This window comes from Teleopsis dalmanni, chromosome 2, assembly GCF_002237135.1.
Source record: "Teleopsis dalmanni isolate 2A chromosome 2, ASM223713v2, whole genome shotgun sequence".
In the NCBI taxonomy this organism is placed as follows: domain Eukaryota; kingdom Metazoa; phylum Arthropoda; class Insecta; order Diptera; family Diopsidae; genus Teleopsis; species Teleopsis dalmanni.
In genome coordinates this window covers 45,013,351-45,029,952 of record NC_051847.1, presented here as the reverse complement: position 1 = coordinate 45,029,952, position 16,602 = coordinate 45,013,351, and the positions used below count along the sequence as shown (strand labels likewise).

The following is a 16,602-nucleotide window of genomic DNA, read 5'->3' as shown; positions in this document are numbered from 1 at the left end:
TTTTGTTGCCAAGTTCAGTTTTGAAGTTTTTTGTAAAGTTATGCTTTACAATCATCCTGTCCATTGGCATTTCAATTTCTGGGATTTGTGCAGCCAAAGTATCAAGTTTTTTGCTATTGGTTTCAAGACCAGTCACCTTATTTGTATTTACTCTTAGAGCAGCCCTCTTCGCCTGTGATTGCACATAGATATGAAGAGGAGTGAGTTCCAGGAGTACTTCAATTGATGAAGTGGGACATGTTCTCATTGCTCCTGTTATGCTTACACATGCAAGTCGTTGTACCTTGTTGAGTGTGTTGATAACGCTTTGTTGATTTGTGCAGTTCTGCCAGACTATTGATCCGTAGGTGATCATTGGTCTGATTACTGCTGTGTATATCCATCGCAGTGACTTTGGTGTACATCCCCAATTCTTACCTGCGATGGATCTACATGTCATAAAGGCTTTGGTTGCCTTTTTTGTCACTTCTTGGATATGCGATTTCCATGTTAATTTTTGGTCTAAAATTATACCCAAAAATTTTACCTCCTTTTGTAGTTTTATTTCAAACCCATCTAAGCGGATGGGTTTAAGGTTTTTTATTTTGTATTTCTTAGTGAATAGCACAATGGTTGTTTTTGCTGGATTTATTTTCAGCCCAACCGAATTGCACCATTCTTTAGTTAGTTTTAAGCCTAACTGGATTCTTTCGCACAGAGTACTCTCATATTTTCCTCTGCAGATAATTACCACATCATCGGCGTACCCCTGGATTTGGAAGCCATTCCTGTCCAGTTTTACCAATAGTTCATCCACTACCATACTCCACATAAGGGGTGATAATACTCCACCTTGTGGGCACCCTCGCGAAGTATTTGCAAAAATATTACCATTGCTGGTCGGAATTTCTACTCTCCTGGTGCGAAGCATATTGCTCATCCAGCGTGAGAGTGTGCCATTGATTCCTCTTTTAGAAATAGTTGAGTTTATAACCTCATGTGAAGTGTTATCAAAGGCTCCTTCAATGTCTAGGAAAGCGCAAATTGCTATCTCTTTCTTATCTATGCTGTCCTGAATCGTGTTACTTAGTTGATGCAGGGCTGTTTCTGTCGACTGCCCTGCCCTATAGGCATGTTGGCGACTGTATAGTGGAGTTACTTTCAGTGTAGTATTCCTGATATAGTTATCCACAACTTTTTCTACTACTTTAAGTAGGAAGGATGTGAGGCAGATTGGTCTGAAGGATTTCGGGTGAGTAGGATCTCTTTTGCCCGCCTTCGGAATAAAGACCACTTTTGCCCTTCTCCACATGTTTGGTATGTATCCCAATGCAATACTGACTCTGGCTATTCTAGTTATTGGACCTAGTAGCTGTTCAATTCCTTTTTGAAGTAATGCCGGAAAGACACCATCAATACCTGGAGATTTCAGTGGCTTGCGCGAATTTACCGCCCACCTGATTTTAGGCATTGTGATTATATTTTTGGCGAATTTCCAATCATCCTTCTTTACTGTTTTAGGGGGTTCAGTGTGTTCTGATTCCGTCCCTAGAGTTGGAGAGGATCCTGGGAAGTGTACGTCCAGAAGTAGTTGTATCTTCTCTTCTTCACCTTCGGTGAAACTTCCATCTTCTCGCTTGAGATTTGTGGAGGTGAGGCTGCTGCTTTTTGCAAGTACCTTGTAGAGTCTTGATACCTCCGTAGTGCTTTCTATGCTTTCGCAGAATTTTTGAAAGCTTCTGCGTTTAGAGGCCCTAATTTCTCTATTGTACAAAGTAAGTTTTTTTTCCTATATTCAGACCAGTCTCCTGTTCGCTTTGAGTAGTTAAAAAGTCCTCTAACAGTGTTTCTTAGGTTTTTAAGGTCATTGTTCCACCAAGGCACATCCTTGGTGGAGTTAATCAGGCTTAATGGACAGCAATCCTCATATGCATTTAGTATGGCCCCATTAAGGTTTTCTAGGTAATTTTCTAATTGAATTTCATTCTGAATGATTTCATCTAGCCCTAATTGGACAAGATTGTCTTTCAGATTTTCCGTGTAGTTCTCCCAATTTGTTTTTCTTGGGTTCCTTAAAATTTTTTTGTTAATTGGTGAACCTTCAATGTCGAACCTTAGAATTCTATGATCAGACATAGATGGTTCACTGGATACTCTCCAGTTTTTCACAAGCTCACAACCTCGAGTATTTCCTATAGTAATATCTAGGACCTCTTTGCGTGAGATAGTTACAAATGTTGGTGTATTACCTACATTACATATTTCTAATTTTTTACTAGTTATAAATTCTAGAAGGTACTCACCTCTTATATTGGTGTTAGTGCTTCCCCAAACTTCGTTGTGTGCGTTGGAGTCGCAACCGAGTATAAGAGGCAATTTCATTCTCTCGCAGTAGTTTACCAGTTTATCGACCTCTGCAGATGGTACCTGAGTGTCGTCTCCTGGTAGATAACCTGTAGCTACGACTACGTTCCGTAGAACTCCGTTGATGTTGGCCGGAATCTGTATGGCAACGAGGTCCCTGGAGAGAAATTCTGAAAGACAGATAAAGTTGATATTAATATTCAATAAAATGCAGGTTCTTGGTTTATCACATCTTACATCCCAAATTGTCTGCATATTCTTTGCAGTCAAACCACAGATTCGACCCCTGTAAATCCAGGGTTCTTGGACCAGCACTATGCTCAGGTTCGATTTGAGCGTAGCCCTTGCAATAACTGCCGACGCAGCTTTTGCATGGTGGATATTTATTTGGGCGATTCTAGTGCTGGTCATCAGGTGGTTATTCCTCCTTCGTTTCTTCTATCAGACCGTCGTCGATGTCTGACAGAAAGATTCTTTCGGAGTCTTCCTCGGACGCCAAGTTCAGTAGAGAGAGATCTAGATTCTCAATGTCCTCACTCTCGTGAGGTAGCACGCTGATATCTTCAATCTTCTCGCTCCTGGTCGCCTCCTCCTCCACTAGTTCCGCAACAGTTGCAGGTATCGTTCCTACAGCTGGTGTATTTTCCCCAGCTGAGTTACTTCTTTCCTTGTTGTCTCGTCCCTTATGCAGGTGAATTGGGACGGAACTGAATCTGTAGAAGATCCAACAGCCGTTGTTTGTTATGGCTTCCTGAGACCGGTTGTCAATCCCGATTGTTAGGAGTTTGCCATTTTTCAGATCCTTGCTGCTAAAAACTCTCCACATCTGAGTATGTAGACCCTCATTTTGAGTTATGAGCAGTTTTAGCAGCTTTTCCGTGTCGACCCCTTTAGCTCTTGGGAGGTAGACTGTCAACATGTGTAATTTCGGTATTTTGTCCCCGACACACGTGGTGAGTTCAGCGCCTTCCCATCCGTTCAGCTTAGGTGCCGTTCCATGGATAAAATTAGCCGCATCCTCGTCTACGCAGTCAACCAGTATAAGTCCTGGGCGAAAGTGTATCCCGCTAAATCGTAGCTTGGCATCCCATCCTTTATACATCTCCTCAATGAGAAGTTCCTCGATTTTACCTTGCTCCTCCCTAGAAAGAGTAGATTCCGGGTAAGATTTCGGAAGAATTGCTATTCTTAAGCTCTTGGCTACATTAGCGTAACTGCTGCCCGATATTATTTTTCTCGGTTGTTTTGGTGCTGCCATTTGCGTACCATCCTTTGCTTGTGGAGGTTTCTCATTCCCTCTTCTTTTCTTAGCTGATTGATGATCGATCGGACTAATTTCTTGGGCAGACCTCTTCTTAGAGTCTTGATTGCCCCTCGGCCGATTGAGCGCCTTTTCCTTGGCTGCCTCCGGTGCTAAGCCTTCTTTGAGATAGCGCAGGTACCATTTTGTACCCGCACCGCTCAAACCAGTAGATTTCCTGGCGTCGCGAAAGCTTTGGCCGGAGTTTAGTCCAGTGCTTGTCGAGGGCTGTGGTAGTGTTTCGATCGTTACATCTTTTGGTGCAACCTTTGAACCCAGAGTTCCTTGACTTCCTTTTCGTAACGAAGGTTCCGTTTTTGATTCAGTTGGCAGAGAGCTAGTATTGTTCCTAGCTTCTTTGCCCTCAGTTCTTTTTTCCGCTTTCCGTTTTGGAAAGGGTGCCTGGCGATCGGTATGTTGGATATCAGACTCCGACCGATTTACCAGTTTATTTGCAGTGTGTGTTCCTGCTGGTTTTTTTATATTGTTTTTATTATTTTTATTCAAATTATGTTCCATTAAATTCCCACGAGTGTGGGGGAAAGGAGGTCCGCCGTGTCATAGCCCCCGATAACACGGTAAGCCCACAGTTACTCAATGAGGCGGGCAGGTATCATTGAGGTGCGACGCTAGAATACAGTCTGTTACCCCGACTGCAAACAAGTCCGATGAACACGTGCAAATTCCGGATTGGGGGGGAAGATGGAGGTGGAGAGGGATAGGGGTATTGAAATGTTGATAGTAGGGAATATTTAGGAATGGGAAGGTGCGGGTTTGGCTCGCATTAGCCGCTATAAGCGTTACCAGGGATCACCACGTGGAGGCCCTCCTTTCGAAGGGGGTGAGTACTTGGGATTAGTCTCACCTGCGAGTCCATCTAGTGAAATACTAGGATCCCCAATAGACCTTTTAGGTCTGGGTGCTTTAATAGCCTATTACTTAAATAATAAATAAAAATGAAACTACTCATTTTCTACAATAAAATTTTTAACAAGAAAATCTGCTTTAAAGTAATATCCAGAATATAGCCTTAATATCTGTTGTTTGAAATCTCAAAAAAAAATGTTTGCTGACCCTGTATTTATTGATCAGTTTCAAGTAAAAAGTTCAACTAAAAAAACTCCTTTAAGGTAATATCTGAAATTTAGTCTTGATATCTGTTGTTTGAAATGTTTTACAAAATTTGTTTGTTGACCCTGTATTTATTGATCAATTTCAAGTTCAACTAAAAAAAACTACTTTAAGGTAATATCTGGAATTTAGACTTTATATCTATTGTTTGAAAACTTTTACAAAATTTGTTTGTTGACCCTGTATTTATTGATCAATTTTAAGTTCAACTAAAAAAACTACTTTAAGGTAATATCTGGAATTTGGACTTAATATCTATTGTTTGAAATCTTTTACGAAATTTCTTTGTTGACCCTGTATTTATTGATCAATTTCAAGTTTGTTTTTTAAGTCTTTTGTCTGCGCACATCTTTTGGCAGTGATTTTGATTGAAGCTTTTGAAGAAGCTTTTCTTTCATTGAAAATTATTGCTCATCTTCGGCTATCGACAAAATCCGATTTCGTGCTTCGCGAATTTCGAACTCGAAGACTTTCCGAGATTTTAGAAACTAAAATCAGTTGCTCGAAATACGCGGAAGACTGCGGTGTGATAATTGCGCTTGGAAATAATTTATAATAATTTCAGTGTGAAAAAATAAATTTATTTAATTATTATTTAATAATTCTTAGTATAAATCGAAATTCATTTTAAGTTACTAATATGGCGAATAAATATTTTACTGCAATCGCAATTGCTTTGATTTGTGTTGGATTTGCCGTAATAATTAACGGACAGGGTGAGAATAATTTATGATTTAATTATTAAACATTTATTTATGCATTATTGCTATGAATTATTATTGTTTAATTTTAGTTGATTCTCTCAATTTAATAATACAAGTATAATTTATTTGTTATTGTGTTAGAAACTTAATTATGAGAATATTTTTAGCAAGTTTACGGTGTTCTGAATTAATCAAACTTTAGAGTCGAGAACTTGATATCATCGTGTTAATTTTTTTTTTTAGATATTATTTAAGTTGTATATACTTTAGCAATATATATACACGTATTAGTCTATAAAAATTATAAAAAAAATTTAATAGTTTTAGATGAATCAATTTAGCATATGTCGAGAATAAATTATTGTCACTCGAGTTCTAAAGAAACCAGTCAATCAGTTATTCCAGTTTTTTAGCCTCCAAATAGACAATTTCGTACTCCTACTCACTTTAGAATAGAAAACAAAACATCTAATTGTTAATAAGATACATACATAGTTTATTAATTTAAATATAAATAGGGAAAATAATTATGAAAAAATGTAAATGTGGTTAATGGTTGAAATTCTAGACAATATATCTGTATATTTAAATAAATTAAATAATAAATATAGTTTTTCAGATGACGAAAAAGACGGCTTTTTCATATCCTCTTTAATTACTTTTCGATAAATTTATATCTTAAAAAATTTTTCAATAATTTTTATCTTAGTTACTTCTACAATTGTCGACTCTATTTTCAAATTTACACATTTTTAAATAAATTTTATAAATTAGAATTTTATGACTATTTTTTTTTTTTTGTTTACTATTTTTAAACAATTTTATTTGATTAATTAAAAATTCTAAAGAGGCAATAAAATTTCTAAAGTATATAATTAAAATAGTGTATATATAATTTTACCGGCTTAAACAAACAACACTTCCACACGTTTCTTATTTAAATTATTATGTGGGCCTAAAGAGGTTCCTGAAAAACAATTTATTCAGTGCTTTTGAGCTGTTAGTGATATGGTAATTAACGTAACCAGTGGCGCTCGACTTGCAGTAGACTCAAGTTATTTAATCCCTAAGAAATGCACTTTAACACAGTTATATGTTATACCACTGTTTAACACAATGGGCCAATAGGTCTAAGGGGATAAGCTGATTTTTACCATAATTTCAAAGTCTGCCAGGAATTTTAAGAAGCTTTAGATAAATTCATCACTTTTCAAGACCCGGGTCTCAGTTTCGGTTTGATAAAATGGGTATTTATTCTAAAGTGGTGATAATGGAATGATACTTGGGTGTTGGAGACTGAGATATTTATTATCTTCCACTAACCTACAGTTAAGACAGTAGTGGCTGATTAAAGCTCCTATCCAGTCGAAATTCTTTTCTATTAGTCAAAACAATACTGATAAGATTAAAAAGAGTTAGAGATTGCTAAAGGAGTATCAAAATTTAGACTGCCAGTTGAAAGTATGCTGTTTATATAGCCAGTTTTATATAGCTATATAAATGTTCACATCTATTCAAATTAATATTATTGGAAGACGTGTGTTAGATCGGTATTGTTTAGTTGTTGTCCCTATGAACCGAAGTCAATTTTAGGTTAATTAATAAATACGCTGAGGTGTTATTCAGAGATATCGTATAATTCGGTATTGTAAAAAATATCCAGTTGGGTTTATTGTAGCTTGATTATCTTTGATGATGTAAATGTTCCTTAGTGACATGTCTAAAAAAAATATTTAAAAGATGTTTATAAAAAAAAAAATCCATAAAATAATATCATAAAGATCCCATAAAGTAAAAAATTTCTAATGATGAATAATTGGTATGTCCAAAACATCTATATAAGAGACTTTAATCCACTAAAACTATCTGAGTAATAAGTTCCAAAAATAATTTACAAAAAGTCCATAACTGCAATACCGTTCCAGTAACCAATAAGTGTTTGAAGAAATCAATAGGGTTAATGTCATGAATTGTGCATTATTAGGTTTGCTTACATCTACAACCCTTACTCCTGCCTATGGGTGCACTTCAATTAATCAAGATTGGGGAAATTTGGTATTCTACATAATTTTATTGTTAAATGCAGTTTTTTATTCAATATATAATAAAATAAATATACTGACAGAGGTAAATTTTTTTTTTTGGTTATTTAATTCTTTCAAGTTGAGTTAATATATTATTCGGGTTATCATCTATTTTGCTGAATAGATAAGATGCTTTAAACTTTATGGTTTCAATAGAAAGATCTATATGTATATGAGAGTTTCTGACATTCAAAGAAATATCAAATGTCTTTCTTAGATTAATATTTTGATATTTTTGTAGTTTCCAGGGCGTGGACAGGCCTAAACCCGGTAACAGGTTATTGTGGCTCTTACTTATTATGTAAGTAAGAGCGTGCATATTGCTCCATATTTGATATATAGCAATTTTAGCTATATATATATAGAGCCGCACAAATTTATTCTAAAAGTAACAGATGCTTGACATCTACCTATATAGATGTTTAAGTGCTAAAACCACGGATGGGTCTATTGTGCCAATAACTTCAATAACGTTTGCACTGGACATGAGACGGATAGGATACTTGCATTGAAGTTCTTTATAGGCAGTCTATTTCTGTGAGTTGCCATTTTTCAACTTTCAATCGGTGCCTTAAGGATTCAGTTAGATGCTTTGTTACTGAGAGTTTTTGTTTTCTAATCGTCAATTGTTGACCTCAGTATAGAGCTGGATATTTGGCGATTAAACATTTCAGTGTGTCTTTATCATTTATCAGTATTCACCTGTTTTGAGATGCCTATGTATAAGGTTAGTTGTGAGTGTAATATATTGTAGTGTCATCCTATAGGATTTACCGATTGCGTTGACTATACAACTCAACTTAGAGGCGTTAAACCCTAATACGGCACTAAGTATAACCCTTTACTACTAGTATAACCCTTTAGTAATATAGTATTTGATATATATGATATAATATAATATATATGATACTATAATATAGTATTATAGTACTCTTTAGAAATATAGAATAATATCTAATACTATAGTATAGTGTCATAGTACTCTTTAAGTAATATAGAAGTTATTTTCAAAGAAGTTTGATATTGTTTGCTAATGCCATAACTGTAGCTATAGAGAAGCTGTGCTGTCTTCAGATAAACAATATATTATTATTTAGATTTTTTTATATCATTTGAAATAAATAATTAATTAAATATTTTTAAATAACAATCTATGAGATAAAGAAATATTTTTATTGAGACAAAAAAACCACCTATGCGGATCTTAAGTTATTTTTATAGAATTTTATTATGAGACATTATATAATTAAATTTGTATAAACTTGTTAAAAGCCAAAGCTCTTTCATTCATTCATGGAATATCAATTCCACACCGAACCAATCCAATCGAGAACGTCGCGCAGTGCTAAGATGAAAAGCCACGATTGGATTTCGTGTCTATAAATTGTTGCTTACCGAATGGAGATTTGCAACGCAGATTAAGAAAATGCAAATCTCGACTACCTTTTGGGAATTTCCTATAGAAATCTTTTCGGCTAAAAAATGTCGTATATCAAAGATTTAAATATATTTATTTTAAATTCAAATCGAATAAATATTTAACAAAATCCGCTACTTAAACTGGTTATTGACCTTCTGACCTTCATTCTCTGCGTTTTTGTGATTAATTTTGTATTTTTTTTTATATTAATAATATTATTGTTATTATTATGTTTTTTTTAGAATGGTTATATTAATATTCAGTGTACGTGTATTCAGTGTATGAATATCATTTCGGAATTGGCATTTGTATTTCAAAATCAAATAATTAGTCAAAGTGATATATGTTTTGTCACAAAAAGGTTAAGAAAAAAATATGACATTTTGGCACCCAAGGTGTTTGCAGTAAACTGGGCTTACGTCATTTGTTATGTAGCAAAATATTTCAGATTTCATGTATCTTACAGATAAATACTGTAAGATACATACTGTAAGATACATACTGTAAGATACATACTATAAGATACATACTATAAGATACTTACTGGCAGAAAAGAAAAACGGTTTTTAAATCTTAATTACTTTGTCTGTTAACGAAAAATGCATTAAACATGTTAAATAAGCCACAAGAAAGTATTTGTAATACAATTTTTATTTTAATATATATTTATTTTAAATCATTAATTTTATTTTAATAATTAACATATTAATTTTCTAAGAAAATCCGTGAATTCGATTTATTGTATTTTTAATTTATAAGTCCAAAATGAGTTGATTAGAAAGAAGTCATGATTTTTATAATTCAATAAAATTAGCAGATATATGAACACAAATTCATATATATATATATACACATATATATAATACATTATAATAATAAATATGTACTTGATTTATATTAATCTTCTTGCTCTAATATCTTTTTACTAAATGTTTTAAGATACTTCATACAATGTTAGTTAGTTGATCTTGACTATCTGCTGTTTGCTCAGATACTTAAATAAACTCAACTTAAATGTTGTATTTTTTTATATATATAATCTTAATAGAATTACTATTATTTGATAGTTCTATTAGTTCTATTAAATTGTATATATTTTATATTTTTTCTTTATATATATATTTTGTTTACATTATACAGTTTTTTATATATTTTTTCTTTATTTATGTATTTTTGTTTATTTATATTTTTTATTTATATATTTTAGAACTGCTATTAGTTAGTAGTTCTATTAAATTATATATATTTATAAATAAAATATATTTCTTTATATAATTTTTAATTATTTATATATTTTTTCGTTATATAAATATTCTTTTTAAATTATATATATTTTTTTAATATATTTTTTCTTCATTTATATAATTTTTGTTTATTTTTTTTTATATTTTTTAGAACTTCTATTGATTAGTAGTTCTATTAAATTATATATATTTATAAATTAAATATATTCTTTTATATAGTTTTTCTTTATTTATATATTTTTTCATTATATATGTTATATAATCTATTTAAATTATATATATTTTTTTATATATTTTTTTATATATTTTTTCTTCATTTATATAATTTTTGTTTATTTTTTTTTTGTTTTTTTAGGACTTCAATTAGTTAGTAGTTCTATTAAATTATATATATTTATAAATTAATATTTATATTTATAATAATATTTAATAATAATTTATAATATTTAATAATATTTAATATTTAATATATTTCTTTATATAATTTTTCTTTATTTATATAGTATTTAATTATATATGTTATATAATCTATTTAAATTATATATATTTTTTTATATATTTTTTCTTCATTTATATAATTTTTGTTTATTTATACTTTTTTTTATTTATATATTGTTTTTGTACTTATCTTTTATTTTTTATTTATATTTATTTTTTATTTACATTTTTTTTTCTTGAATTTTATTTTTTTATTTGGCAATTATCTTTAACTCTAATATTTTTTTTATATATATTTAATCCTTTAACTCCTAGGAGGAGCATAACTCTAATAGATAATGACAATTTTTTGAGCAATTGATAATCAATTAAAGTATGTATCATCTTTATTACATTTATCAAATATCTTCAACTCTGATAGATCTAAACAATTTTTTGAGTAATTGATTTTTGCACTAAAATTCTTTTTTTCAAAATTTTCTTTTTATAACAAAATTTTATTTAAACAACATAAGGTTAGGTTAGGTTTAAAAGACCCGAGTTGATCCGAAAGTTGCTATAGAACGCGAGCTACGCTAACCAGTGTTTCCCATATGGCTCCACCTAAAATCTTTGTTAAACCAATTAGTTCTTTAGATAAAATTAGGGAGATCAGATAGGGTACATAACAGAGAAATGATTATCAGCATTCATATTTAAGTGACATAATAAATTTAATCTGTTTCATATTCTCTTTCTCTGGGTTAGTTTATATGTTAGTAACTTCCAAATTCTATATTCCATATAGTTTTAAGCTTTCTATTTCACCAATTCTTTATAGTAATATTTTTCATATATAAGTATTAAATTATTGAATGATTTTAACTAAATAAATAGGTTATATTTGCTACGATTTTGGAGAAGATCAATTCCTGACCATCAGTGTTATTTTCTTTACACCTTTAAATAATGACTTTATGAAATAACTTACCTAGTACCATATTCATCCGAAGTTGTAGAAGTAGAAGTTGAGAAAAATTAGATAAGTAAGCATTTTTTATGGTTGTTCAGATCTGGGAACCAGAACGCATACACTTTTAGACCAGTTCTAACGATAGATCTATTAAACTATATAAATTCAATAAGATGGCTCAAATATAAACTCAATAGAATGGCTCCAGTCTTTCTAGTTTACTTTCAAGGAAAGTAGTTTTAAAACGTATAATAATTGCTCATTATGTGCTCTGACTAGATATATGCTGATCAGCCACTATAACCAATTAACCAATGCAGATTGTTGTTAACTTAAGAAGACATATAATACAGAAACTTTCTAAAAAATCAATTAATTAAGAGTGTTTGCATCTTAAAATAAGAGTACTAGGGCGAGACAACGCGGTTTACTTGAAGTTTGATGCAGGGTAGCCCATAAACATAACTTAAACTATATATAGATAGTATACTTTATTATAACATTATTATTATTAGACAGTATACTTTATTATAACATTTATTTTATTATTATTAAAAAATATAATAAGTTTATTTTTGTTTTGATATAACAAAATACTAGACTTCTATAACTTTCTATTTTTTTGAACATATTTCTATATATTAACACATTTGGTGTCATCTAAAGTATTACTTCAAATAATATACAAAGCCGTTCCTTAATATCAAATGATTCATATTAATTTATATTGTCTATAAACGGACCTTATTTTTTATATATAAATGAACTGTTAATTAAAAATTTCGATAATGGAAATATACGTATTGTCAGTGTAAATAATATTAAATCGTTTATAAATTCCAACACATATTGGCAATAAATTAAAAAATAATATATGCAAAACCCAAAATAATAAATTTAATCCAATTAAAAAGTTTTGAATTACAAATAAGAAATTACAAAAAAAAAAAAATTGAAAGAAATTAAAACTGTCAATCGGGATTTATTTTAATTCCCTGATGGACATGTTTGTATGACGCATACATCGATTGAAATCAAAATATTGGAAGTAAAAATTTATTTCTACTAATTAACAAAAGTAACACATTTGATTTAATTATAATTTGCGTGATTGGAATATTTGTAAAAAATTTTTTTTTTATATTCCGCTTAAATGATACTGTTTATTTTAGAACAGAATAAACATTAGAAATGTTTATATAGAGATTTTTTAAAGAAATATTCAGGCATGACGGTACTCTTGTTTGTCAGTTATTATTCTATTCTTTTCTGTTTGACTAAATAATTATTATTATTATGTTGAGGCTAGTTAAGTCAGTGCACCTGAACACTTTTACTCTCTATTAACTGCAAGGTTTCTTCATAAGCCCTCTCTACACCTTGGCTGGATTATTGTAGATATTTATTTTATTTTATATAAAATGTAAAAATAATAAACTACAAGTAACTATAATTTTTACTCTATATATTAATTGCACTTAAGTCGCTGTATAGCAACACGCACTTTGTTATGGCTAGGTGGTGGAATTTCAACGTCATCATTTTCGATTGGGGACACTGACGGCATTTCTCCAAAGGCAGAGTTGATGTTATCTTCGCCAGATAGTAGTTTGGAGAAGTGCTCCTTTTATACTTTTTGCGCCAGATTAATATTTTCTGATGCACCAGGCTTAAAGCCTTGAGTCAGACGGTTGAGTTTTTGATCAAATTTACGGGCATCATTCCTGTTTCTACACATCTCGATTTCCTCTCGCTCGCGCCTTTCTTGATCTCGTTTCTTTCATCTCAATAGGCCCCTCTCTACCTTCCTCATCTTCCGATATTGTTCATACACGGTTTGTGTTGCTACTGACTGCAGGGTCCTTTTATAGGCCGCGTTCTTCGCAGCAGAAGTTTGGCGATACTCCTCGTCTTACCATTGATTTCGCCGTGGGAGACGTTGGAAACCAAGGACATCTTCCGCTGCTGTGCGTAGGGAGTGAGACATATGTCCCCACTGTTTACCGGCATTATCGGGACGGGAGGGTTGGTTGTTTAATGGTTTTTAACTAAGCTAAGAATAAATCAAGGGAAATTACACCAAAAGTGTCCAATATAACATTGCAAAATATATTACCCAAAAGGAAAATAGTCGAAATTTGTCTTATTTGACTCATGAAACAAAATCTAAATAAATTACAAAGAGGTACGAAGTTTTATTATTAAAATATTTTTTATTAATAAATTTTTTATTAATAAATAAACACAACATTGTTGACGTTTTCCGCGTTTTCCATGATCAATTATTTAGTTTCTATTAACAATATTAAACTAAATATTATTTGTTTGTAATTGAGATATAAACAAACAGATGCCCTCCTAGATCGTTAAAAGAACTTTCTGGCACAGAAAAGCTCTTTCATATGCATTAATCAATTTATGCTAATGGAAACGAACAAATCTTAATTTGATTAATATAAATTAATTAGCTGCAATGGGAACATGTTAAATGACTGTCCCTATGCCTATGCAGATTTTTTTTGACCGAGTTTGAAGCACAAATTACTGTCTGACTAACTTTAATAAACAATAAATTTTTAATTTAAATTATTATAGTATAAATATAATAATATAAATTATTACAGTATAAATATAATAATATAAATTATTATATTATAAATATAATAATATAAATTATTCTATAAAATTATAATATTAATTTTATATTTAATATTTAAATATAATTTTATTATTTAAAATAAAATATACTACAAATGATTTATTACATTTGATTTATTTATTTGTTCAAAACATAAGTAAATAAATATATTTTTAAAGTAATTACTTATTAATTATTACTAAATAGTTATTTTCTTATTATTAATAATAGAATAAACTACAAACGTCTTCATTTTGTAGTTGGGTAATTACATTAAAAAATTAATTAAATAAAATTTTTTTAAAATAGGTAATATACACATCAATGATACTGTGTATAGTATATAATCACTAGTATATACTAAGTTAGCTCCTATACCTTTTTAGTTTAAGATAAGACTACACATTATCGTCTTACATTTTTTTTAAATAATGTGTTGCATTATTTTTTTTTTTTAATATTTTTAATTAAATAAAAATACTAATTTTTGCTGAGATTGAAAATGAAAGATGTTACTAACTACTCAAGTTTCAATATAAAGATAACAGCTAATTTTGAGATAATTAATTGTCACTTAAAAAACTTATTGCATATCATTAAAGCTGCAAAACTAGTTAGGCTATTATGTAGCCATTGAGATATTGTAGTTCTGTCTTGGGTTCAGGGGCGTACGTACATACGAAACGAGATGTACGATAGGTGCTGCTGAATTGAATTGTGAGTGAGAAATTATCTCGATATATTGGCCATTAAAGCTACTTGCAATATAGATTTCTGTGTATCTTTTTGGATTTTTTGGATTTTAGGTGGAATTTCAGGAAATGTCGGCGCTTGTAAAAGTTGTGTGTGACATTAACATTGGCCCTGAAATTAATGAATGTCGGCTGCAATCTGCAATGCATGACGTTAACTCACAGGAATCAAGAAGAGTAATAAATTGCTTTCCATATAAAAAAATTTCATTTTACATGAGATAATATTTTATTTAAAAGAAAAAAAATGCATTTATTTATAAAAACCTTCAACTTTAAAAATTTAATAAAATGAACTTGAAATGATTCTTGGAAAATCACTTGGGGAAGTAGTTATTGGTTTTGCAAGGACAAAATTTATATAAAAAGTTAATCCTTTCAACTTAAGTGACTAAACAATCTTAATATTTTAATAAATATATTTTTTTTAATTTCCAATTTATATCTCAGCCTACATTAATTAGCATTTAATTTAATTAAAAAAATTGTTTGCGAAAATAAATTCGAGTTTTTAGTTGATTTTTCTTTTTTTTTTAACCCTAAAAATTCTTTAATTTAATTTAATCTTTTAATTTAATTTTTATTTTAAATCGTGTTTATTTTGCGCTTTAGTGCCTAGAATTATTTCATATTTATTTTTGATCTGCGGTGAAGATGAGCGAATAAATACTTGCATAATTAATGAATTTGATTAAGAAATTTTATGGGTCAGATGTGATTTTTTCTTATTGTATATTTTTCTTTTTAAATTTGAATTTGATTTTTATTCTTTATTATTAAATTTATATTCTTTATAGTCTCTATTCTGTTTTAAATTATTATCAATTTTTATTGGATTATTTACAATATTTCACTTGAAAATAAATAAATTATTTAATCAGCGAACAAAAATTAGGGTCAACATCAGAGTATTAGCATTAATCTTAGTATAAATAATTATTGTATAAATAATAGTCTTAGTAGTTGTTGTTTTATTGATAGGGTTTCTAAAAATATTAATAATTATATCAAATGCAAAAACATAGTATTTTAAATATGTACTTATAAAAATGATGTAAATTATTATAACTACTAGTGGTTAGGGTTAGTTGTAGCATCGAAGTCCTACTCTAATCGCAGAGCACTGTTTCCTTAAAAGCTGTTTTCTCTATTAGTCTTTTATTTTCTATTTTTCTATACCATTCTACTATCATCGAAAATTGTATTGTACAAATTTGCATATGTCCATAACCCATATAAGTGGTTATGGAACCATAACAGTTAATTGAAGGTTTGGACACAAAAATAGACAGATTCAAATCTATTGTAACTATTATAGAATAAACTTACTATATATACAGATTTGTAAGACTATTTTAATCAAAAATTTGTTTAATGTTGTAAATGATAATCAGTATTCTATCTATTTAATTTATAGGTTATAATGAAAATTTTTCAAGTGTCAAGTACTCATGTTTGTGAATTCTAATACATCAAATCTTTTTTTCAGTAGTAATGTTTTTTTTATATTCGACTATAGGTCACTTTTTGTTAAAATTAAACGTTTGTTTAATATTTTTTAATATATTCTATATTTTGATTCTATCTGAGAGTCAT

General features: G+C 29.9%; 2 protein-coding genes across 2 annotated transcripts in view; one reads left to right on the top strand and one right to left on the bottom strand.

Annotated features, from left to right (window-relative positions):
• Window positions 1–2,761: 2,761 nt before the first annotated feature.
• Window positions 2,762–4,162, bottom strand: LOC119674439. The gene has a single exon (XM_038085578.1). It carries the CDS (start codon window positions 4,160–4,162, stop codon window positions 2,762–2,764), a length of 1,401 nt encoding a protein of 466 aa, XP_037941506.1.
• A 1,126-nt stretch (window positions 4,163–5,288) lies between these two features.
• The window catches only part of LOC119681440 (lysozyme-like), a 13,091-nt gene continuing 1,777 nt past the window's right edge, over window positions 5,289–16,602 (top strand). Inside the window, exon 1 of the mRNA XM_038094630.1 lies at window positions 5,289–5,490. Within this exon, the coding sequence (XP_037950558.1) occupies window positions 5,415–5,490 (76 nt within the window). The 5' untranslated portion in view covers window positions 5,289–5,414. The remainder of the gene's footprint in view (window positions 5,491–16,602) is intronic.